Source organism: Buteo buteo, chromosome 23 (assembly GCF_964188355.1).
Source record: "Buteo buteo chromosome 23, bButBut1.hap1.1, whole genome shotgun sequence".
Lineage (NCBI taxonomy): Eukaryota > Metazoa > Chordata > Aves > Accipitriformes > Accipitridae > Buteo > Buteo buteo.
In genome coordinates, this window is record NC_134193.1 from 3,413,750 (window position 1) to 3,439,528 (window position 25,779).

At 43.0% G+C, this 25,779-nt stretch overlaps 1 protein-coding gene across 3 annotated transcripts; it reads right to left on the minus strand.

Moving 5' to 3' along the window:
* Positions 1–59: 59 nt before the first annotated feature.
* MDM4 (MDM4 regulator of p53) lies at positions 60–25,660 on the minus strand. Of its 3 annotated transcripts, none has more exons than XM_075055487.1 (11): positions 25,504–25,660; positions 18,941–19,047; positions 16,191–16,265; positions 14,608–14,741; positions 14,098–14,147; positions 11,175–11,236; positions 10,316–10,412; positions 8,767–8,927; positions 8,074–8,208; positions 7,274–7,354; positions 60–5,508 (listed from the first exon to the last, which is right to left on the minus strand). In XM_075055487.1, the coding sequence occupies exons 2-11, from the start codon at positions 19,013–19,015 to the stop codon at positions 4,954–4,956; spliced, it is 1,425 nt and encodes a 474-aa protein (XP_074911588.1). In that variant the 5' UTR covers positions 19,016–19,047; positions 25,504–25,660; the 3' UTR covers positions 60–4,953. The 3 variants fall into 3 exon arrangements, with proteins under 3 accessions (XP_074911588.1, XP_074911587.1, XP_074911589.1); XM_075055486.1 differs by lacking the exon at positions 25,504–25,660 and adding an exon at positions 20,919–25,491; XM_075055488.1 differs by lacking the exon at positions 25,504–25,660 and adding an exon at positions 20,915–25,491.
* Positions 25,661–25,779: the final 119 nt, after the last annotated feature.

Sequence of the window (25,779 nt, forward strand, 5' to 3'; positions counted from 1 at the left end):
GGAGGGATGGGAGGTCTCTCCCGCCCTGGAAACAGACACAGAGGAAGATCACAGGCTGCTTAGCTGGTAACAGGCCTTTACTTGAAAGGTTTTCCCCGAAACGCAGTACAAATGAAAAAATAAACCTACGTTATCATAGAACGCGCTCAATTTAATTAAATTCATTATGCGCAGGACACAAAAACAGGTCATCAGTTTTGCGATACGTGCCTTTTTTTTAAATAGTGCAAACACAGATGTTGTTTAGCAAGCACTCCTGCTTGTTACTGCAGTGACTGAGTGGGTGTATGTTGAGACATGGAGTTTTTCTAAACAAGAAAAATATATCTGGGAACAACAGGCTGCAGGGAAGGGTGCTGGGGAGATCCAGCAGGAAATCACTCCTTCCAGAACAGCAAGTCTTTATCTTTGCCAGAGGTACATGTTCCTGCCTTCTTCAAGTATCTTCTCAGACTGATCCTCAGATGTGATTATGCCTTCTAGGAGTCGGAGATTCTGAAGATAACTGCCGAGTTCAGTGGGCTGCATCTTCTTGAAGCACCTGCTCAGAACAGCAGGCATGGGACATCCCCACAGATGTGTGAGCAGCAAGTGCACATTACCAGGGTAAAATAGCACAGAAAAACAGGACTGCAATCACAACAGCTGCCTGTATTAATCATAATAAGGTGCAGAGAGCAAGTTGATGGGATGTGTAACCCAGCTAGTGTCAGCTGACTGCTCTGCTGGACAGACACTACCGTGTAGTCGCAAGCAGGGTCTCACCTGTTTTCAAAGGGAAATTCCTGTCACTGTGGACAGATAACTGAAGAAGGATTTCCAGAGCAGAAAAGCTGCTGTCCAAAGGTCATCTGTGCTTCCAGAGCTGTTCCAAACACAGTTTATCACCCCCATATCATTTGTGGGTCTCATTCTTGCTCTTGATAGAATGGCCTCACAGTATCTCCTTTTCAAGGATCCTGATGCTGCTTGCCAATGTACAGGTGGCCGAAGAGCATGCACCCGACTCAAGGAGTTCCTTGCTCAGGTTATGGACAGACAGAATGGAGACCAGTGCCCCGGCTCTTCCTTCAATCACTTAACCATGTTATCTTCCAAAACGATCAGACGTCACTGAAGGCCTCTAGTGAGACCATTTTGTTTTTTTCTTCCAGGACTGGAAGATGAAGCTCAGAACAGGCAGAGGGTGAGCAGGCAAAAGGAAGCTACCTCATGGGTTTTGAGACACTCAGTTTCCACTCCATTTCCACTTCCATTTGTCCAACAACCACTTTTTTTCTCTGCAAGGACAGCTTCTCAGTATCAGATACAATCTATGTTGGACACAGAAGGATGGAGCAGACCCTGGCAAGCTGCATTATGGTTTCCATCACAGTCATGCACCGTAATAAATACGTAGCACAGGCAGAAAGTTCATAGCTGTCTTTGGCAATACCCACCGTTCAGAAGAAATAAGCACTCTGGGGAGGTGCTCCAAAGGATCTTTGTAATTCATGTAGCGGCTTTGTTTAGGCTAAATTGGCTCGATAATACATCTCAGCAGAGGAGGGACGCTGAGATTTTTGAAGAGACAGCTGAAGAAAAGGCGGATGTGCTGTGTGTGTCAGTAAACAGAGTCACTGAGAGTAACTGAGAAGAGGCACTTAAACTGGAAAGACTTTCAGGAGTAAATGCAATGTCTGTACCTCTGGCTGCCAATACAGAGAGTTTACATATACGTATGGTTTCACACTGCAGAGCACTATAATGTGCTGAACAGCACTATACAGTATTTAAATACCCACTAAAGTAAGAAATCCGCTGGTTCTGGGGATAACTAGTGCCAAAACTTCTGGCGGAAAAGCAGAAGGATCTACTAATGAAACCTGACCTACAGGTACACTTGTGCCTTTGAGACTTTAGCAGGTTCCCGCGGAACAGCAACCAACGTCATCGAAGAAAAAAAACAGTGAAACATAAACTTTTTTAGTCTGGGCATCGAAAGACAGCTGCACTCAACACTTCCTCTAACAGACGTGCAGCAATGACTGCTAAAGATTACCAAGGACCTCTTCCCTCATATTGCACTTCATAGTAAAACCACTGTAAGAGAGAAGAACTGTCATCCACTATGAGACACCAATAACGTATTCAGAGAACCCGAGTTCATACCCATCTCAGGTAAATGCTTAGCTCCTCCAAAAAATGGGTTTCTGAATTAGGACTCCACATTAACTGCCACATCTGTAGAAGAGGAAAGTAATAACACCGCCTGGCCAATATCTCATCTGCACTGCAACGTTAAGTATTGTAGCTGAGTGCTTTGAGCTAGTTCTTCAACCCATACCTCAAGTCTGCACTTCCTACAAAGTGTCAGAAGAGCAGTTCTTGGTAAATTGCTACTTCTTTAGACTTAGACTTAAGTTAAAGCAATAAAACATTCTTCTTGCCTTGTCCTGCACTAGAACTACCCCCCCCCCCCAAGCCTCAGCCACAACTGGGCAGTTACAGCTACACACCGTGCTTGCACTGCAATAGCTTATACTTCTATGGGAAGGAAAATCAACTGTAACATTGTGATACCTTATGTCCACTAACTATTTCTGCTAAAAAGAATTAAGAACTTGACAACTGCATGTGTAAACACTACTGGTTATACCGCACAAGAATTCACAGATACAAAGATAGTTACACTGAAAGTTATCCTGCAGATTTGCTTTTTATCACAAACTGCCACACTGACAACAATTTTCATTTAATAATGGAAGCTGCATACAGATCTCAGTAGGATTTTGGTAGCAATATTCAACCCCATTACTGGAACTTAAACTCTCCTGACTTTTTTTTTGGTCAACACAAATTACATTTTTTCAGTGCGGCCAGATCTGAACAATTCAGTAAAACTGCTTTTTAGCAAAACATTTAGTTCTCAGAAGCAATCGGGATGAGGGGGAATTCACAGTATTCAGAAGTGCCACAAAGTGCCACAACGCACCCTGCTGAGCCCAAGACCCTTAAAAGGAAAGAAACTACCTGAAAAGGGAAGAAACTACCTGGCAGGAACTCCCTTCGGTGATTCCAGGCGGTAACGCTGCTGATCTTAGCAAGATTAAAGTGCATCACCAGCAATTTAACAGCCCTTCAGTTAAGGGAGCAGTAAGTCAGCTTCTCCATGTGGATTGATTCCCATGGACTTATAGATAGTGCACCAAAACACCAGACGGTTATCCTCCGATTTTTCAAATACAACTGTAAATAACAGCCAAGAACAATAGTCTAAATAATAGCCAACATAGAAATAATCACAATACTATGCAAAATATAAAGTGGACCTGTCTTTTGGCAGTGGTAGGCAGAGACTGCATATAGCACCTACTCTGATATCTTTGCAGAGAAACAACAACTTTGACATCGCAGTTTGCTGGGACCTTCTACTGGGCAGGTTCTGGGGCCTTCCACTGCATGCCTGACCTGCTGTAGCTGGACCAGCACAAGGAGTGTGGAAAACAAGGTGGAAACAGCCTAGAGAAGCACCAAGGTATGAGCACTATCTTCTCTTTTTTTGTCTTCAGGTGTACTTCCTAGATTAGAGAGGGAATTATAGAGAAGATGACAAAACCGGGTTTATTCTACACACTGTACTGAATTCAGATGCCTGTATACCTGAAAGGTGAAGGCACTATAGCTACTGCTGCATAATGCAGGCCCTCCAAAGCCCTGGAGAACAGGAAGGCTGAGGAAGATCTGAGCATACTCTAGGATATAATCTCAGAAAAGGGCTAGACATTTTTAAACTGCAAGTTCTAGCTGAGTTGTTTTTTACAGCCCATAGAGCAACCATGCATAGCTCTGAAGGACAACGTAAATGCTGCAAACAGATCTGAAGCATGAAATGACAGGGAAAGAAAATCAGTGGAGAAAAATTAAAAAAACTAACACCAAGCACAGCCCATAGACTAACCAGCTGCAACTGGTGCTTTACAGGAATTATTTTTTTTCCCTCAATGGCCCATATCCTGTTGTTAAAGCTACATTGCACTCTAAAATGAGCATCTTCTATCTAGACTGGCCTGATGAGATGAGGCAGGTAGAAGCTGCAATGGTGCTGTAAGCACAGAGCTATGAGAACATCCCAAAACATGCACAGAGCTGTTATAATTTAATCCAGCTGGCAGACCAGATTCTGAGCTAACATTGGACAGGCTTCAACAGAGCTATGCAAGAGGACATAGAACTGTATTTAAATGAAAAAAAGAATCACTAAAAATTAAAAGCTCCAATAACACAGCAAAGTATAACTCCCTATTCTTTTGCCATGTGACCTGAGATAGCTACAGATTAAACATTTGGGAGGACTTATTTCAAGTCTGGGAGCAAGAGGACCTTCACCTTATCTAACAAACCTACGCTAAACAAACAAACAAAAAAATCAGAAACCAGGTTATTTACTTCTCACTGCCCTCAGGCAAACTGATCCTTGGAGAAATGGCTTATCTAAATTGCAAACACCTTGGTCTACCCTTCCCTCCTACCTCCTTTCCCATCCCTGCATATATGTATCTCAGATGCAGACTCCCCCTTAAAAGGCATTGCACAGGGTTTGACGTACTGGAGAACAATGCTCCAACGGCCAAAGTATAACTCTTTCCAAAACTCATTTTCTTCAAGGACCAGTTGTCAGAACAGAGAATCCTAGTGACACCACTGAGCTGAAATTAGAAGATTTAGACAATTTTAAAGCTGGGGCATTGATACCAATATGCCAGTCACTCCCTGCTCCCTAGAGGCTTTAATTTAAAAGGACATTGAAAAGTGGATGATGCTTCATTTAATGCAGAGGATTCCTCAGTGTTCTTGGTCAGACTGAATCTAAATTCTTTGGTATTCACTGGCCGAGCTCTGAAGTTAGGGTTTGTGTGAGTGCAAAAAAACCCGTGTGCTATCTTTTGGTGGAGAAGGCCTGAACTGGCACAACTACCCCATAAAGATCCTGATCACCATCTCAATCTCTTTCCTGCACACTGGGCAAGGTGATCTCTTTTTCTTCAGCATCTTTGCACACTTGAAACAGGCCACAAGGTGAGCAGTCCTTCCATGGACAATATTCCCATCCCGTGGTCTGTGATGGCATAAGAAGCAAGGATTCAGTAATTTTTTTATACTCTCTAAGGACTGTATTTCTTCCTCCTTTTTATGCTCAGTGAAATGCAACAGAGACTCCTTGCTTTCACACTCTCGTGCCAAATCCAAAGACTCAATAGAGCTGCAGGGATCTACACGTGATTTGTTTTCTACCATGTACAGGTCTTTGGGTTGGCCAACTGGAGCAGAAATAGTCCTTCGGCAGTCCGGGACATCTATCCCTTCATCATCATTTTTGTTCTGCATAGCATCAATGTTGGACAGAGAAAGAGAATGAGCCAGTTTGGGACAATCTGAGTACCAGTCTTTCCGTAAGGCCCAGCAGCGGTAACAGTACCGTTTGCCTGGAGAGTTAAATTTCTTGCATTTGGTGCATTGCCAGCAGTCCTGAGGAATGATTGAGGCAGACAAAAACAGCAGCAAGTTAGTGTATTCTTGCGTACGACTTGTTTCTGCTACATAGGAAAAGCAGCAAAGAAGCTTCATCAAAAAAGAACATTTATTACCAAGTATAAGCTTGCGAATGCATGATTGCTAGTTTGATCATCAGCACCTCAGAAAGCCTAAAGAGAATTTGACTACCCCTGTGCATTCTACAGATGCAGATCTCTTAAGCATTAAAATCTGTCCTTCCTTCCTTCCAGCCTTCAGCACTCTGGAAGAATACAATGTTCTCAAGCTGTGCAGTTTATTGAATTTTTCAGTATCTCACTCTAAATTCAAGGGTAGAGCTCCTGCAATCAGTCAGGAATATATTTCCCAGACTCACTAATCACTTAGCATCTGTTGAATCTGCACAACTAATAGCAGCTTACTTGATTACCCCACATAGCAAGGGCAAGAGCTGCCAAAGTTCAGAACTATAATTCAGCTGTCCAATGACAGGGACATCCTAATTTGTCAAGCATGCACAGCCTAGAAAACGATGCTAAAAAATTTTGGTGCCATCAGCTGCAAAGAGGATCATGATACACTTTTGCTGACTTACAACAAAACCTCAAAAGGCAGCCTGCAGGACTGGGAGGAAAAAAAGCACAGATGAAAGAACACAAATTTGATGTCCCTCAGTATCTATCATGAGGGAATTTGGAAGAGGAATGGGGTAGTGGGGAGGGGTGACAACCCAGTAATTACTGCTTATTCTCTCTTTCCATCTTGTTTTTTTTTATTTAAACAGGTGAAGAGCTGTGGTCTGTCCTTAGAGAGTCACTGCAAGGGCAAAGACATTACAGCAGCAGGTACGCAGGCTCTCCTCCTGACAAAGGCCATGCAAGTATCTCAGAAAAATGGAGCAAGTTGAGAAGTGGATACTCTTCTCATCCCAGAGACTACCACAAAACAAGTGACAGCTTCAGAGCTGGCCTGGACACCAAAGACTCAGTGGAACCCTGATCTCGACACAGAAATTTCCCCTAACAAGCTTTTTTTGAGTATGCGCACTTCACTTTGGTGATAACAAAGTGCCTGCTTTAGATTTCTGAATCTCTGCCAAGCACTATACTCCAGATTTCCTTTCAGAGGACATCAGAATTAACCTAATTAAAACATGCATGGATATTGTTAATACTAACTTCATATAGCATTAAGACTGACCATGCTGGAAACTGAGGGCCTGGGAGTGTGAAGGGACAAGTTACATCATGAGTAAAAAGCCAGCAGCTGCCCATGCTGACACTACAGTACCCTGGTACAAAAGGGACGAATAATGTGGAAACAAGGAGCCTAATCTCCTAGTCAAAAAAAACCCCTCTTAGCTAGAGCACATATAAATTCCCTCACATTGCCACAAAAAGTGGCTGAAATTACATAAGTTCCAGAACTGCTCTGTGGTGGGAGAGACACTTGGTGTCTTTGGACTAGGTAGGTTAGAGCATTCAGGGGTTGCCAGTGCTCAATGCCCATCCAGTTTAGAATTTAACAGAGCCCTATCCAAAACAAACCAGACCAGGTCGAGCCAATTTCTCTACATTTCTTCACACAGGTTACAAAAAAGGCTTTTTGGCTTGATTTTTTGCTTTTTTTGGCCTTTGAAACCCATACAAGAATCAGCTTCTCCTACCACAACCAGTAGCAGCTGTAGGACGAGTTTTTCCAACTACAGCTAGGATGGAGCACACTCCAAGCAAGGAACACTGACCTAAAGGATGCCTACCTCAGAAGCAGCTTCTGTATCTGTGTCATCACTTAAGCATTGAGAATCCTCAAAGTCATGCAAACATGCATCCTCAGTCACCTGGAAAGAGTGGAAATGTTGTTAGAGGACGCAATAAACTCTACTTATGACGTGCCTGGCACTGTACACCAAAACTAAACTGACTATATAATTGCCATGATAATTATGTCATTTCTATAAGTGAATGAAAAGCCATTTTATCTACAGTTATCTATTCCAGAATGTTGATAACTGTTGCTGGGCTAGTTTACAGTCGTATTTGCTGGTGGTCAACTCATACCTCTCTCTGATGCACGCAAGAATCATACAAATACAAACATACACACACCTGAGTGATCCTACTAATTTCCATGGAAGAAGTCATGAACTCAATCCTTTTAACACTCATTTGATTAGTTACCCGTGACCAATCTCACTAGCACCTCAGCTAGCAGACTCAGGCCAGCCTATCTTACACTGAATGCTAACACAACATAAACTGAGATTTTCCTCTTCAAGTCTTTTCATTTATTAGTCTTGCAGGTATAGTAAAGTTGCTGCTAGAGTTTTAATTAATTTTAAATTATTGAAAATACACGTATTTAAACCAAAACCCAAGTAGACTGACCACACAGGAAAGCCATCACCCCATATGTGGAATCATCGACAGCCTTTTCTAAACACAGTTTAAACTCTGGATGGTTATAGATCTAGCTCCTCCAAAATCAGCAAGCACCGTGAGATCAATTAAACAAGGCCAACCTGTGGAACACACACACTGTGGCTGTTTGAAGAGGTACCTTTTTGCCACCTTCTTTCACTTCCTCGCAGTCAACCGTTTCCACCTTGACTGCAGCACTGCTCTGATCTGACGGGCATTCGTTGAGGAACCACAAGTCATCAGTAGTATCTGAAACAACGGCAGTGTCTATGTCCTGTTGGAAAAGAAACAGAAGAGACCACTTAGAGCTCAGGTTACCAGCAGCAGGAGTACCAGCACCGCAGCCATCACCACAGCAAATGCCTTTCCCCTCTTCCTCACTAACAGCCTGCTCAGCCCTGGGCAGCTTCTCCAGTCACCCCTGGGAGAGAAAGGGGTAGCTCACTACTCTCACAGACACCCCTTTTTGCAAGCAGCACTATGCTCACTCCCCTTGCTAGCTGGCCATACAGCAGCTGGCCACCACGCTACAGCCATCTGCACCGCGTAACAACTTTCAACCCAGAAGAGGGGCAACTCCTGAAATGCAACCAATGCTTGGAGTGCAGAAGGACCTCCAACGGCTGAACACAGCCTTCAGAGAGTGCCTAGTTTATTTAAGAACACTAAAGGTAACCAACCACCTGATGTGAAAGGCTGGGACAGGAACACACAGGGGAGAGGCTGAAAATCCTGGAGTGGGAAGGGGAAAGAACAAGAATATTTTATTTACTTGGAACCCAAAAGAGGAGAGGAAGAGAATACAGTGCACCTATTTAAAACGTCTACACACCTGGTTAGTCTGAATATCTGTTGATCCATTACTTCTGGACTTGTAATTGCTTCTGAGGTTGCCTAAAAACCACCATGGAAGACCAGCTACATCCCATTCCTCAAACACTAGGTCCAGTTTAGGCTTCTTGCTTTTAGAGAGGTTTTCTATTAAGTCTTTGTCTGTAAGAGCCAAGTAGAATCTAAGTCATGCCACACCTACATTATTTAAGAGACTAGCAGAGAAAAATTTGGCCCCATCCAATTTTAGAAATCTTTCTTGCTCCTTCTTACAGCCAGTTACTGCTAAGAGCTTTGGGGTTTGTATGAGCATACTGGGATGTTAGATCTGCCACACATCTGTACTCATATATCTACCCAAGTGAACCTGACAAAATAGTCACTGCACAGCCATCAGAGGACAGAGGAACATCCCAGTGTTCCCAGTGTCTCTATAACAGTACGGGTTCTCTTTAGCTTTACCTTACTTTTAAGACTCTATACAGAAACATGAACACTTATTTCGAGCTCTAACCAAGTCAACACTGAGTAGATTTCTTAAGTGACTTAAGATGCAGAAAGAACTGGTTTGAATTTAGTTCAAATTTCCAGTGATGGGAGCTCCTGAATTCTGAAACCAGGCTCAAAATAGGAAGCAGGCAGGTAAGAATCCATTCTCCATAACCCCATGCTTCAGCCTTCTTTTTAGCCCATGCAGTTTAGTCTATGATCCTACTAAACTCAGCAGTCTGAATTTCAAGATAACCTTGAATCTATCTCTCTTCAGTGCCAAAAGTTTCAAAGGCACGCACAAGGACTGTTTCTACCTCTTTTGTACATGCAGCCAGGAAAATATCTACCACTCTCATTTGATCTGGAAATACCCACACTTGCGGACAAGATTTGGTTTTACAAATTAGGTTCCTTGATATGAGAACGACGTGAGAATAGAAAGTAGAAAACCAGGAAAATTGCTTCCATAACATCAGAAATCCATATGAGTGAACCAGCAAGAAATCCCCAGACATTAAAACAAAGGAAATGTCTAAATATGAAGGAGCTGTATTACACTTAAGCTGGATAGAAAAAAAATTCCGTTGTTATTCAGTTCCCTGATTGGTTTGCAGGTAATGACTGCAGACGGCTCAGGCTGTGTTCTATATAATCAGAGGAGAGAGTCCCTTGGGAAGATAAATAGATACAAAGTGTAATTTCAGCATTTAAAATACCCTTCAGCAAGGTCTGTAAGATTTTTCATGGTATTGTTTCGTGATAGATGTGCTTTTGGGGCTTAACCTGCCATTTTATTCAAAGTGTTTGTTTATTTATGAGACCAAATATCCAAGCTAGAAAACACGTCTATCATAAAATACCTTTGGCGAACATTTGCAGTTCTCTCAATCTTTAGCATAAAACGATGATTTTTAAAGATTATATTCCACAACACGTTTTTATTAGTCTCCCAACACCCTCCTCCAGCATTTTGCTGATGCAGAGCTCAATGTGTCACACTAGAGAAGGAGCAGAAGAGCTTGTACACATTGAGTTACTGCAGAAAAGCTGGCACTCACCTTCATAATTCTCACATTTTTGCTCCGAGGTAGACAAAGCAGAAGCATTGTTTTCACCCTCCATGATGCCAGTGTCAGAACCTTCTTGCTGGCTAAACTGCATGAAGGAAAAAACAGATGTTAGTCCATCAGAGCTTATAGGGACAAGGGGATGTAGCACTTCCATTCCAAGTCACCAGCTGCAGTGCAAGACCAAAAAGTTATGAAGAGAAATAAAAGTTTCTGAACAAAAACTACACACTATTAACCCTTTAAGAAGGCTAATGAATCTGTAATGAGCACAAACGATACACTTGTAACCCAGGAAAAATCTTAAAATTGGCAAAAGTTCAAAAGTTGCCATCTTTAATGCAGTAATACTGTGATCTTTGTGATTCTCTGGCCCCAATGTGAACAGACACCTCCCAGATCAGACTACCTTAACCCCCAAATATACCTGGAAACAAGTCTGAATGTGCAAAGATTTTTCCTAGGTTTCAGATTCTGCCTGAAAGCTTCTGAAAACAATCCTACTAAACACAAAACTTGTTCACACATTTTAGAAAGCTTAATTATTTGGCAATTCCTACTCAGAGAGGGGATGGGAGAGAGCGGGGGAAAGGCATGAAAATACAGAGCACGCTGGAGGAACTGAGGACTAGAAGTGCTACACCCCAGAGAAACGCGCTCAGAGACTGGTACTCTGTTATGAAGAGAACAGAGAAGGGTCACTCTGTCCCTGCTCTGTGGACTCCAAGAACTTTTCAGGAAGGTGAGGACCTGGCAGCCAAGCAGCACAAAGTTCTGGCAGTCCACCATGCACAGGTACAGAGAAGGGGCACTCTGTACAACAAAAGAAACCACCAGGCAGTGGGTTTACCTTCAGCTGGTCTTGGCTTGGCTTATCGACGCTCTGTTCCTTTGCGAGATTCTGTGCAGCATCTAGATGGCAGGTAAAACAAAAGAAAAAACCTTCCCTGGTAATAACCATTCTCACAACACAGAGGGTCTTCAGCAAGCAACCAACGAGCCAGGCTTGGCAGACCTCTAAGTAACCCTCTAAGAGAAAAAGAGCCCTTTCTTCCCTTAAGAGAGCTGGCTGTTTCCTACAGAGGCATTACTCCAGTATTCCCTAGGCTTTGCTAGGTACACATGGAAGTGTTTGCTTATGGAATACAGAGTCTGTGCCTCCTTGGAGATGAAGCTTGGTGAAACCTCACAGCATGTAAGAACCTTCTTCCCAATGTGAAAAACTACTCTTTTTCCTACAGGCTGTCCTGTCATCGCAAGCTCTAGGTCCTTTACACAAGAGGTCATCATGGAGGCAGAAACCCAGAGCAATAGCAGAGTGTGAGGACTCTCACTTGAAGGCTGGATCAGATCCATGCTGAAGGTGAACAGAGAAGAGTAAGATTTTCATAAATACCTGAGGACACCATCTCTTTCATTAGGCTGAGATGGGAAAAACACCTTTCTTAAAGGATGTGGGCATGAAGAACAATGACTAGACTAAAGAAGGGGAAATTCCATGCACAGCAAGCTCTTTCCTGGGTAACTGTGTACACATCCATAACACAGTTTAATCCAGATGATTATGCTGGCCCCAAGAGTTAATTAAAAAGGCCAACCTAAGTAGCAAGAACAATCAAATTAAGAGAAATCTTTCTATATAATAGCAGAGCTGCACTTAGGAAGTCTACCCTTTAAACAGAATCACTTGCTAGAGAAAAAAAGATGCAAGGATGGCTCCTGCTTGCTCTGCTTTCAAATTTAGCAAAGAACTTCCCTGCTGAATGCCAGGCAGACATGAATAGTCCGATTCACACCATGAATCATGGCACTGATATTAAGACACTGAAAATTGCTGCTATAGACAGAGAAGTGGACCACAAAGTGGTCCATAAAATGGACCAAAACAGGACCACAAAATGGCATGGCTCTATCTCATATTCTTTGCCTTCCATGCATTAGTTCAGCTTTCCTTTCTTCCCTGCCACCACCCTACAGCTTCTGCAGTCACTGACTATTTAATACTTGAAGGAAAACAGAAGCCAGTTGGCTCATCCATAATTGCTTTGCCTCTGCAGGGGCATTAGAAGAGGTGAAGACTTACCCTTCTAACACTTTATAAATAATGCAAACTAGCCTTAAACACTGTGTGAAAGGCACTCCACTTATTGGAAGGCTTCCTTTTTTGAAGCCGACATATAGTATACAAAATGCCCTTAAAGTGAGGTATTCCTAAACACGCCTCGTAAGGGTCACACTTAGCGTGAAAGCTAGCCAAGCAAGGACACCATCTGATAAAGAGCATTATGTAAGAGCTTAGTCTTTATTATCAAGATATACTGCAGTCACTTTTCTTTCTACAAGTGTACTTAAAAGAAGTGGCTGAGATAATCTGCAAAATTACGTGCTGATAAGCACTGATTTGGCTAATGAATACAAGCAGCTATTACAAAACATGAAACACGAAGACCTCTTTAAGACCTATGGCACTTCTAGTTATTCCTCTGTTGCTACGAACAATACCTAGAGCCATCCTTCCTATGTATTTGTCAAAGGTCTGGTCTGCCAAGCTTGTTTCGTTTTATAGTCACACACATACACAAGCAGACACGGTGGTATAACTCAGTGATCATCTCCCTAAAGGAACAGTATTTCCTTTGGCAGGTTTAAAAATAGTTACACCATGACCGGACCATACACACACACACCCAGCCACACGCACCCAGCCACATGCGCACACCAAGTAGAAGGGGACAGGGCAGCAGAGCAGAGAGTGTTTCGCTGGATCCTTTGCTCTCCACATACACTGCCTATAGAGAAGAGGCCAGGGCATCTCCAGCAAGGGACACAGCACTCACACAGTTATTCTGTGGGTAACGTGTTTAGACAACAGTCCACTTAGGAAGTTTCTTCTACATAAATAGAGAAAGGAGGCACCAGTACATGGCTCAAAGCAGAGGATTAAGCAGTTTAGGGCCATGTTTTCTCAGTTTCTAAATTTGCACAAGCTTTTATGTATGTGTGCAAAAATAGACTAAGTCCATATTATCTGCTTAGAGACCCCAGGAAGTGCAGCACAAGACTCCACAACTCTCTGGGTGCAGCTCCCTCATTATTTACACACTTGTAGTTTCATCAGAAGTTTTTTTTCAAATGGAGATTAGCAGCCATACAATGGGAACTGGCTGCAAGGAAGCCATCAGCTGAGATTAATTTAAGAATAAATTTTAATTTATGTCTGAAGGACTTTTGATGTAGATGGATTTGATTTCTCTTATGAGCTGGGAAAGTAACAGTGACCTTTAAAGGTTCAAGTGTTCAATTAAAGTCCAGACCTCTTTGGCTTGCAGAACTAGGCTGGGTTTCCAGCACTCTTATATTCAGTCTCAAGACTATGAAAATATAAAATGAGGTGAGAGCGAGAAATCACAGGATGCTATGAAATCGAGAAAAGACTGAGAAATCAATAACAATTTGGATGGGATACTTCAGCCACGTTGATTTGTACATCTATAGTATTTAGCTCTGTCAGCATGATTCCAGACAGAGAGTGTCTGCTGCTCCGAGGTTTGGCCGTTGGTTATAGGCAGCCACATTACTCAACTGATTTCATAACACAGCTACTGATGGTGGACACACAGAAAAGACACATACTCAAAGAGATTGTCTTGTCAAAGCCTTCATTAGCAGTTTGTTCCAACTTCAGAAACATTTCTCTTTTCTGAATATCATTACTTACCCAAGTAACATCAACACTATATTGAATATACTTGCCCATACTGTAACAAACCTACCTGCCATTGCAGCAGAAGTCAGGTTCCGTTTCAACATGTCATAGACTGGGCTGTGGGAAAGAAGATGACAGCTGAGTATACTCACAAAACCAAACAGCATTACCCTTTTAAACCAGGGACAGAAATTCTCTTTTATTAGCCAGACACTGGAAACTGCAGTGGGGTTTTTTTGCCACTCCTAAATGCTTGCTACAGAGAAGTCTAGCTCAGAACTTAACTGAAGGATGCAGATTTTTGCTTAAGTGTGAGACCAAGAGCCTGAGAAGATGCAGAAATAAAAAGGGGAAAAGTTGTTACCTCAAGCAGCTCACTGCCTGGACCATTCAGAACTGGCTCTTCAGAACAAAGGAGTTCAACTCAAACACAGCAAATGCATTACCAACAAGCCACTGAGCAGGGCACTTGCTATTCACAGAGGTGTATGCAACAGTGAACTGAAACAGTGACACCAAGTCTCCTGTCTCAGCAACTTCTATAATACAACAGATGTTAAAGGAGACGTTTTCCTACCTTGGATCTTTTACAGAGAAGCTTTCCAGTCCCAGCAGTTCTCCCAGCTGATCTCCTCCACAATAGACCATGTGCTGCTGTCTTTTGTCATATAGCTGCCTCACCATTATATACTGTCCCAGGTAATGCATAACCTGTGGATACATGACATACCGTTAACCATATCAGCAACTGAAACCAAGCCACCAAAGGCCCTGGAAATTTGCTTTAGTTTATGATACTTGCCTCCTGATACCCTATATAGTGTGAGTCAAATAGTACCTGCTTTATATGCATATCTGCAATTCGTCCATGCCTCCCAACCAATGGAGAGTTATGCTTTACCATATTGCTGTAAGGTTTTTAACTATTAACCCTTGACAAGAAAGAAAACTGAGTCGAAGATGGACAAAGAGCAGTCACTCTGCTACCCCATGTTAAAATAAAACATGACATGGGTGATAACACCTTTATCTGGGCAGTGTCCCTCAGTGAGAGCTGCAGATGGACACTGCTGCTATTCAACTCAGAGTAAAGAAGAGAAGGAAATAGGTGTGGAGGAGGCAGAAGGTATCCCCAATTAAAAGAATAAACTATTACTAAAGAATAACCACATTTACAGTGCTGTCCCTCAGGACACAGTTTGCAAAATGCACAAATAAGTGCATTAGTATCACAAAGAAGGACGGGGAGGAAACATCCTCCGAGAGCTAGGGGACACTGCCAGCTACAGCGAGGAATCCAGAGTGCAAGAGGAGAAAGCAAAGTACATTACGCACAGTATAGGCTGGTTTCACCTCCCATTACCCACCAAAGTGACCCTCTTGAATGATAGGGTCACCAAAAAGTTGCTAACAGTACTCCATTCGCTGCAGAAAAAACTGACTTAGCCAAGTTAAAATGTTGATCTATACAAGTAACCTGCATTTAATACTCAACTATCCCCATTTAAACCATTCAATTTGTTTTTGCAAAAATTTTTAGAAGCTAAATAAGTTATTTAAATGCATAAGTGTTTAAAATAAGTCACAGGGCTCTGCAGGAATATTTGACACATTCATAATGAAAAACCACTGCATTTAATTCTTTGCAGACAGGATACTCTTGTAAATCACAGCCAGTGTCATTTTTTTAATCTTGTACACATATTGCATTTTAATCTTAAAATAAATGAATTCACAGGGTCTCTTAGGTTTAGCTGACAAGCCATTTCAAAGGAAAGTTAAAAGAAAAATATCAACTGGAATCCAATTTTTAAGGCTTTCATGCACTGAGCAGAGAGCAAGACAATTGAACAGAATCTCCTACACTCTCTCAGGAATGTGGCTATTGCATCTCTCCTTTCTCTACAGACGTTCCTGATTTTCCAGGATAAATAATTTTCTTTAATATTTCACACTCCTATTCCAATTCTTCTGGGGGCTCTCAAGACAATTTATGATCAATCAAATTACAACAGCCCTGAGGGTCAGGTATCCCTGTTTGGCAGACAGGGTTTCAAAGTACAGAAAAATTCATAGCCAGTCCCACCCCTTCCCCACAAAGAGCCATCTCCCAAACAACCAGGGACAGGCATAGTTTCAGTGCCTAGAAAGTGAGCCCACCTCCTTCAGTGTGAAGGTTTCACCTTGGGCGCCTGCAGCCTGCAGAATCTTCAGAAGCGGCAGTTTGGGTCGCACCTGAAACACAAAGCACAGAGTTTTGTTTGAATGGCAAGAAGCAGTCGCCTGCTGAGAGAAAGCATGTCACCCTGGCATGTACGCCTGCGTATCAAGTTGCCCAAGTCAACTCGTGTTAAGACTCACACCAAGCACAGAGCTGACAACCATGGTATGAGTTGGAGGTTGTGGGGATACATGGCTTGCCTCAGGCTAACCTGCTGAAGGCTGGTATTCTTTTTTACAAGTAATCTGCATGGACAAATGCCTAAAAAGAAGTTAGAAGGACTGGAAATCAGCACAATCATTCTGACTCAAGTGCAAGACAAAAAAAGCCAAGGAATGTGGGCAGCCAGCTCTAAAAGCTTTAATCACTCACATTGTCCCATTAACTTTGATGTCATTCATCCTGTGAGGGAAAATTGGAAACTCAGACCCTTGGTATGGAGTCCTAGGCAGTGACTAACCAAATGTACTGAGTCATATATTTAGGAGTAATGATGGTGCATTCAGATTGCCACTTCAAGAGCAGCATGCCTGAATTTTCTCAATTAGTGCAGTGAACAAATCCCGCCTGCTCTGTAGAGACCTTAGGGAGTATATATTTATTAGGATCCATGAACAGGCACACAATAAAAAGACTGCATTAAACACAAAGTGTGGTTAATTAACACCAAGGATCAGAACCTGTATTTTCTGTGGATCTTAGTCATCGACCAAAATCTTTATTATATAAAATATAAAGCACCCTGGGAACGATGCAACTGCTCCACAACCCCTTTAGGTTTCACCCACACACCCAAGCAGCTTTGAGTACCAGATGAGACAGATGATGCTATATAAAACAGCAGCAAGTTTTAAATAGCTACTTCTCCCCCACTTTGCCACTTCATCTATTCCACAAGAATTTTAACAATTCCTAGGGGAGTGCCACCACATGATCTGACGCCCTGTTTTCCCTAAAAATGTCAGAAAGCCTTCACTGTTCTCTGAATGCTACACAATTGTGTACAATATTGTATACTAATGCACGTGTTTCCCACACTGAGTCTCTTCTTCTGTTCTCATCTATCAGATGCTAGTACAGCTCAGCACACAATATTCATGCTGTTTCCTCTACACTTTGACAAGGCTTATCCTCTCAAGGCATGTAATCTGTGCTAGCTAGTAAAGGCCTCCACCTATCAATGTTAGGTGGGTTCACCTGTGTCTCATACCCACCCTTGCTTTCTGCCTATATAAATGCAATTGCAATATCCCCTTCCTTTCCCAAGAAGTAGAGCCTGCTTGCAGCCCTGCAATATTTCCTCAAGAGGCTGTCTGAGCTGCAGCACCATTTTTCTGCACAGGGTAAGGAGATCACGTTTTGGTTGCTTGTCATGAATGTAATTTGTCAACTCAGCTACCAGACAGCATTTTGGCAAGGTATTTGTTTCACTATTTTCTAATACTGTAAAAAAATTCATCTCCTCTGTGAATCTGTCTGGTCTGCCTGTTTGCTCATTATGATGTTTGTTAAATGCATTTTCAAGCTCAAACAGAACAGCTTGTGTCCAGCCCCAAGTCTCTTTCCCAAGAACAGCTTTTTCACTAGGAAGCTCAGCACTACTCAAATAAGTGCTTGTATCAGCACATGATTTTTAATAAGATGACATTATGTGTTTGCATGCATTCATTTCTCTAATGACCACTCTCAAATGGATTTGAAGTAACTTCTTATACATCTCTTTCTGATTAAAGAAGCAACCTAGTTAGCTTGATCATTTTAAAATGGGCCCTTAGCTACTACAGTTCAGCCAAAATGGAAGTGTTTATTCCATGCTGCCTAGGACACTGAGTGTTGACAATCAGTATTTTGCTGCTAATATCAGAGCCTATTTACTTATTTTTTTCATGCAAAGTCAATTGAATAAATAAGCATATACATCAATTCTGCACAGGACTTGGCTACATTTCAAAGCTTCTAAATTAAGCCTCAAGTGGGAGGTGCTCTCATCTTCCCATCAGCTTATTTCCACTTCTGCCACATCCCCTCATATTGTGGAGATGCTTTTCACAATGAATTTGCTCTGGAAATTGTCTTGGAGAAACATTTCTGATTTTTAGATCAGATTTCTACTGTTCTTGTTTGCAAATGTCTCGTCTCTGACTGGATGTCAATCTCTCACTGGATAGTATTGAGCCATACTCAAATCACACACCTGCCATGTTGGCTTTGGCTCATAGCTTACAACTACCTTTTGTTCCAGGGACACTCTAGAAATAGTCCATAATGGGAGTACTACATGTTCAATACTTACCTAAGCTGACTCCAAAAAAGGGCATGGTGATGCATTACTGACTAGACAAAGTTCAGCATACAAGGTTACAAAGCTCCGATACAACTGTCACAAAGAGTCCAGCACTAGGAAGAGCACTGTATGTGGAATACTTCAAGCACATGCCTAGCACAAAAATGTATTGTACAATTTCTTGTACGGCAGTGTTTAACTGGGTTTTTTTCCCCCTCCTCCCCCTTTAAAATGTTCATAAATTGATCTGTTAGTGAAAGCTAACACAACTCCTCAGGATAAAAGCCCTATTCCATTAGGCTAAATTCTTCTTTCTTACCTGTACTTGGAGAGCTTTGATTTGATGGAAGAAATCGCTGCTTTAGTGAGGAGAAAGCAGAGAAGGAAAGTGGGAGAGATAATTACCTGGTTAACTTGTCCGAGTGTGACTCTGCAGGCATTCTCAGCTGCTGGATGCTGGGCAGAGCTTGAAGATGTCATTGTGGCAGTGATTAGCTGTTTCTAGCACAAACCTATAAATGAGAAGGTTCATGTACCAGTTAAGCTTAGAAACCTGGACTTGAGTTTAACCACTTCCACTTCTTAGAAGCTTCAGGAAACCAGTGTTTAAAATTAGCCCTGCATGCATATCTTAAATGACTGCTGTATAATGTTAGTGCCCCTCACCTGCTCTGTCCTACCCAAGCTGCATCCAGCTGCTCACTGCCTGACAACCAACCATGTGAGAACTGGGACAGATCTGCTGTGGCACTGAGGATGCGTTGACTCTGCCTGTCTCTAAGAATGGCACAACATGGTGAGGAACTTGGGGACCTGCCAGCTCAAGGGAACTGCCAGTCTCCATCAGGCCACTGGCAAACTCTTAACATGGTGAAATTCTTGAGTCAGAGGTAGGGAAATAGAAGCTGAGTCACAATCAACCACAATGGAAATCTCCACAAGACAGCAACCCCCACTGCCGATTGCCCAAAAGGAGTAGTTGGTGCTGATGGCAAAGATTAACACATTCCCCACCTGCTTCTCCAAACTGAAAACCTGCTACAGCTGCTGCAGCCTTCATCCCAAATGACTAGATGCAGGCTATAAATTAACAGTTTTAACAGCATTACTGGGTGAGCAGGTGAAATGATCCTTTCCTGGAAAGGAACAAAAGGGGAAGTCCTGCAGCTATTTGAATTTGTCAAGCCCTATCAGTTTCAGTATCCACCCAAAGAGCACAGCTTCGTATGCAGAATGGTCTGTAATGACTCATGTTCACAGCACAATCCAATTTAAACTACCTCACACAACAGGTTTGAAATCCTCTTTGTATTTAAAGAGAACGGATGATGTCAACTAACTAGCCACTGAAAAAAAGTAACTTGACCTTGCTGGAGAAGGAACTTAAGTCTTGAGCTCTTAGTCTCAGCACTGAAGCTCAGACCAACATACCTGTAAAACTCTTGTGTGTCCCTGGACCTAGTTACAATGAAATCTCCATTTCAATGTGAATCTGGTTGCACTTCTGCAGGCAATACTGAAACAAGCCCTGCAACTGCCATTTTGCTAACCTTAAGGCTAGAGCATGAGATGAGCTAAAAAGACTGGCCCCTGAATTTGCCTACATACATGCAGCTTTGGGAAAGTTTTTACTGTGTGGAATCCGGAAGAAGTGTCAACTTTTAACCCATGCAGTAGTTTAATTAGATTTTAAAATATGAGGCTGAAAACTTTCAAAGCAATAGCTAAATTATTTCACAGAATTTTCCAGATATAGTAAATGAATTTGTTATTACTGCATCAGTTATACAAAATGTGAGCCAGTATGATTAGCTATGTTAAAAAGTGAATACTAGCAAAATAACCAGACTTATGCCTGAGGAATGTAACCAAACATTTTGGATGTAGACAAAACAGGCTGAACATCTATCTTGCAGACAGTACAGAAACCGCAGTAATAACAGAAATGAGCTTTAGCACCAATTCAAGTTACAGACCACTGATAACTATTGAACCCCTATCCCTCCCCTTTCCCATCTATTAAAAGGGACTTAAAATGACTTTGTTAGAGGCTTCTGATCCTTCAGAGAAATGTAACACTATAAGAACTAAGGCACTATCAGGAATAAAATCATTTCCAAAGATCAAACACATCTCTAAATATTTAGGAAAGCTTGATTAAAGCATATAAAATGTTCTTTGGCAAGTAACATTGATAGTGACCAGAACTCAAAAAAGTGACTTTTAACAGCTAAAATCACTTCCATGTTATCAGCGTCTTAAATTTTAACTAAGGTTTCTAACTGATAGTGCCAAGCACATTGCAACACAAACTACCCACAGGATCCTTTATGCTTTACAAGCTGAGCTGTACTTTGTACTAGCTGCAGATAAACTTACCAACCTTGAACTTCTCTGATACAAGGAGTATCACTAGGATGGGCCGGTCGCTGCCACCTCAGTTTCCCAGGCAGTGCCTCTGCTCCTGCCACGGAGAGTCTGCGGGTCCTTGTGCAGGAGAGCAACTCCAGCAGCCCGAGGGTGCTCAAGTGAAGCCTCCCCAGGAGCTCTGCCACGCCTGGCTGGGCTCCGGGTCCTGCTGATGCTCTGGGCTCTGAGTCACTCTTTCAAAAACCGCTCCTGCCTCCAACTCATTTAGTCAGGACAGGGAGTTACTAAACACATCAGCTTCTGATAAGAGCTGGAGGTGGTGTGAAAAACAGCCAAAACGAGAGCAAGCAGTGGATTTCCTCTCCACCCTGCATTCCTGGAAAGGGACTCTGCTACCCCTGGGTTAAGACAATCAACTAAAAATATCACTTTAACTGTTTTAATACTGAGCTTATTAGAGAAAGGCCGGCAAGTCAGTGCCTTCCTTCCAGTCTTTACAGATAAACTATATTTTTAGTAAGCTTGATTCTTAGTAATACTCCCTTTAATCAGAAATTAATCTCGGGATTACTGAATGCTGTCTTCCCAAGCATGCAGGCTCTAAAACATGTCTAGGCTGCAGATACCCACAAGATTTATGGAGGCAGACACCAGTCACTGTCCTGCCAAGACAGAAAATCTCACTTATGTTACCACCCTCTGTACGCCGGCTGGCCAGAAACACAAATGGTAGAAATTCCTAGAGAACTAAGAAGCTTCTTGCCCAGTGTGCCCTATTTAACTTTCCCCTGCAACTCTATTTTTCCCACCTATTTTATGCAAAATCGTTTACCTCACAACTCTGGAAGTGTCTAAGCTATCCCCTCTATAGCTTTAGAGCTACATATGTAAGAAAATGACACTGGACCAGAGTAATGACTCGGAGGAAATCATGAATCACAAAGGAGTCATGAACTAACCATTTTTTCCACTTGAACACTTTATATGGTCAGACACACTACAGGAACAAGTCGTCTGTCTGTTTTGTGAGTAAAAGTTCCTTCTCTTAAGAGATCAAAACCACACTAGACCACAGCTTTTGATGCTTGCAGAAGGAAAGGCTTGAGACAAAAGATCTTAACAGACCCAGAAGAGAGTGCAAGCATAGGGTGCGCAGACTTTTCTTGAAAGCAGTGTCTAAAAAGTTGAAGCTAAAGTTATAATTCAAGTTCATTTTTTTTGTTTTAAAGTCTTCTCCTTTTAAGGAAAGAATACTGTTTCTAGCTTCTGTGCAAAGTGAAAACACAGCAGGGAGTGTAAACTAGATATTATTGTTCGGTATATCGGTGGACTCTGTAATGGCTCACTTCAACAGTGGGTTAAGGTCTGACATTTAAGTCTTGTCCTCAGTCAGCATCATCCTTTTTCATGCTTTCAAATAAAGCAAAATTTCTACTGAAAACAAGTTTGCAGTCTCATGTACAGTATCATGCAGAGAGCAGCCCTGGAGGGGAGACTTTAAACAAGCACTAATCTGACAATTGAGTCAGACCTAATTAGGTTTGTCCCTATCAGTGTGAGTCCCTGTGAGTTTTCATGCCTGGAAGTCCTTCTGTCCACCTCTCACCTGGCCTGCGACAGCAACGTTACTCCTCCCTGCACACCATGCATTACTACATCCTTATCTCCATCAATGCTGTCACAGTGCTTCTGGCTTTCTCTGGGCCACGCATTTCACCTGATCACATCACTGTGTTCCCAACAAGTTCATACACGTCCTTTGAGAGCTGCACAATGCCAGCCAAGGAAACAGCAAAGTTGCCCTTCCCCTGCCACCTCCCAACAAGCGTTGCCTTGTCACGATGTTACTCCAAGAGACCTTGCAAGTGTTGGCTGGTTATTTGGGAGCTTCTGGCTGGGAAGTGGCAGCAGGAGGAGAGAAAACTGGGCTGTGAATTACAGGATTTAACAGATTTCATACTTTATAGACTGCTTGACTTCAATTTTTGCTGTCCTGTGCTCAGTTAAGTGCTCTAATTCATTGCTCTGATATTGAATTGGCATTCAATCAGGAAAAATAACATCTCCCAGGAAAAGGATCCAGAGAAAAGCCTGATTTCACTAAGGAAAAGTCCTTTAATGTATTACTGATGGCAACAAAAGGCAGCGCTACTATTTTTAATATTTAGCTCAAACACTGAATTTAAAGAGCTCCTGTTTGGCAACTGCTCTGGAGTAAAATCCAGATCTTCTAATACAAAAAAACATTTTAATTCTGAAATTCACCTGACATGAGTTTTGTTGCGGACATGATGCATCTGCTGTGAACTGTGTGCTGCTCCCCAAAGGTCTGCCAATAACACACCAAAATTAGCCCACCTTTGATAAATGTTAGTAAGTTAACAAATACAAATGTTATGCAATGCTCTTTTTATTGCTAAACACGTTAAGCAGGAGGAAAAACAATGCTGATCGTTGCAATTAAAAAAGGCACACTGGCAAATTGCTCTGCAAATCTCCCCACATCAGCTGCTGCTGACAGGATTTGTTGCTGGTGATGTCCAGAATGGGGCAGCACTTCCACCCCACCATGCACACCCTTGTTTCCATTTACCTCTAGTTTAACAGATGAAATTGGGCTTTTCTCGGGGTCGCTTTTCCCAACAGCGGATACTTCCTTAAAGGAATGTCAAATCAACGTCACTATTTTAATGCATTCAACCACGGAGCAAGAAGTAGTTAGATCATGAAAACAAGCTGCTTCACCAGGTAAAGGCTACATAATACCCTGAAGTGACCGTAATGACTGTTCCTGCCACAGAACAGTTTCTTTCTTCTTAGCATTGAGCCAAGTACTTTAGAACTTATGAGTCAAACTGAAGCTAATAATCAACTATTTTTTGCAGCAGCGAAAAATGAGAAAGCCCTTATTTTAATCACATCTTCAGCAGGACTAGCTGCGTGATGTTTCACTTGTGAGTATGCATATTGCTGAACATCTAGGTGCTTTTGCTCTACTCCTAACAGTTGCTAAATATATAGGCATTCACTCAAAGTCCTATTACATGTTTGTTTGCCACACAAAGTCCACAGTACAATTCTGAAGAAGCAGGCCCTAGGGATATGAATTTTAACCCTTTTTGATCAGCACGTTTCCTGTGCAGTCTCCTAGCAATACATGGAATGCAGGGTGCTGCTTGGCACCTGACCTACCTGGCAGAAACAGTCGACACTGCCCTGCTTAGAGCAGGGCCACCTGCGCTGGCAACACAGTAGCTTGGTGCTGCTGGAGAGCATTAAATGAACAGATAACCAGAGCAGAAACAAGTCCAAGTTCTTATAACAGCACTGTGTTCATATTTCAGTGGCCCTTTCAATCTCACTTGTTATCTTCTCTAAAAGTTCATAATTTGCATCTATCAAACTCTGCTTCTGTCACATTTAAGTCTTGGATGTTGTGGGTTTATTTCAGCTCTTTTTAACCCAGTGAGCGTTACATCTCTAAATTCTGCGCTACCCCAGGCAGGATGTGTCAGAACTGATTAGCCTAGAAACTAGGGATCATCTTTTAAAGTCCACCTGGTTAATAAGTGAGAAATATTACACATCTGATCTTTGAGTTATTAATCCCTCCCTGAAAATACTTCATTGTTGTTAATATTGGACTTAGCAGAGCAGCTACTTCCAACCGTTAAACTGCACAGCCTCTGGCAGTGTTTTGCCCTGGAAAAGCACGGCAGCATTTAAGGTTAAAATCATGGTGTGAAAGATGACACATGGCAACAAACAGTCCCAGTCAGCTCTCTGCTGTAGTCAGGTCATATCACACTGCTCTGAAAATTTTACTCCAAATGCTGCCAAAGTTATCAATGCTGCACATAACCACTAGGTATGCAAAAGATTAGAAAGCAAAAAGTGTGCTCTGGAAAATATGCAATAATGCAGAAACACTTGTTGCATCTCCTTTTATTACTGGAACAGATGGTATAAGCACCAGCTAACTGCAAACCATAAGCTGTCAGACAACGGTAAGATATCCGTAAAAAGTGTTCAGCAGGAAACAGACTTAAGAGTAATACTTAAAGTTTGGAAGCATGTTTCTGAATGACAGCTCTCAGGCCATGACTTTATAAAGACAGACACCTCGCTGTGCTCCCAACACAACTGAGCGAACGGTGCACAGCACTGGTGCAGGCAGCAGGATGACGCTACTGACACACGACTTCTTCAGTCAAACGGGAAGGTCTGCATCTCGGGTTTGACACTTGATTTTTATGGGTGGGGGGTTTTTTCTGCCCATGAAGGCAGCTTTCAAGCAGAAGCGCTTTCAAGGCAGGACCCAGCCACCGCTCCTCTGGCACACCCGCAACCCCTCGGTGCCACAGGCCGGCTGCGAGGCTCCCGCTCCTCCAGGCCCCTTCCCCGCCGGGGGGCGAGGACGGGGAGCTTTCTGCCGAACCTGCGCCCCCGGGGACCTCCGGATCCCCCACCTCACCTCGCTCTTGGCTCCTCAGCCGCCTTCACCCCGGTCCCCGCCGCCCTCCCCGCTTCCCCCGGCCCGGCCTGCTCGGTACCGGAGCGCTACGCCCCCGAGCTCCGGCCTCCCGCGGCGGGCTCACCCTTATAGCTGCTCCATGGGCCCGGGGTCGAGGGGGTGGGGGGACCCCTACACCCCCCGAGGACTCCTCTCCACCATCTTAGCGGGGCTCCGGGCCGCCACTTCCCCTCGCAGGCAACATGGCTGCCGGGACGCTTCCGCGGGGGCGACCGGGCCGGCGGGGCCGTGCCATAGAGCGCCCCGGAAGCTCTCCCTAGAGAGGACGGAATCCTCGCGCGGGGAGCGCACACGCACTCTACCGGTGGAGGACCGAGCTGTAAGACGGAGCGCATGTCCC

What these genes read in the sequence shown, in the direction of transcription:
- MDM4 (XM_075055487.1), bottom strand. Translation starts at nt 19,015, where the DNA reads ATGACATCTTCAAGCTCTGCCCAGCATCCAGCAGCTGAGAATGCCTGC. An exon ending in TGAAAGAAGGTGGCAAAAAG is followed by an intron (nt 7,355 to 8,073) that starts GTACCTCTTCAA and finishes CACTCTTTCCAG; the next exon opens with GTGACTGAGGATGCATGTTT. An exon ending in ATACAGAAGCTGCTTCTGAG is followed by an intron (nt 5,509 to 7,273) that starts GTAGGCATCCTT and finishes ATCATTCCTCAG; the next exon opens with GACTGCTGGCAATGCACCAA.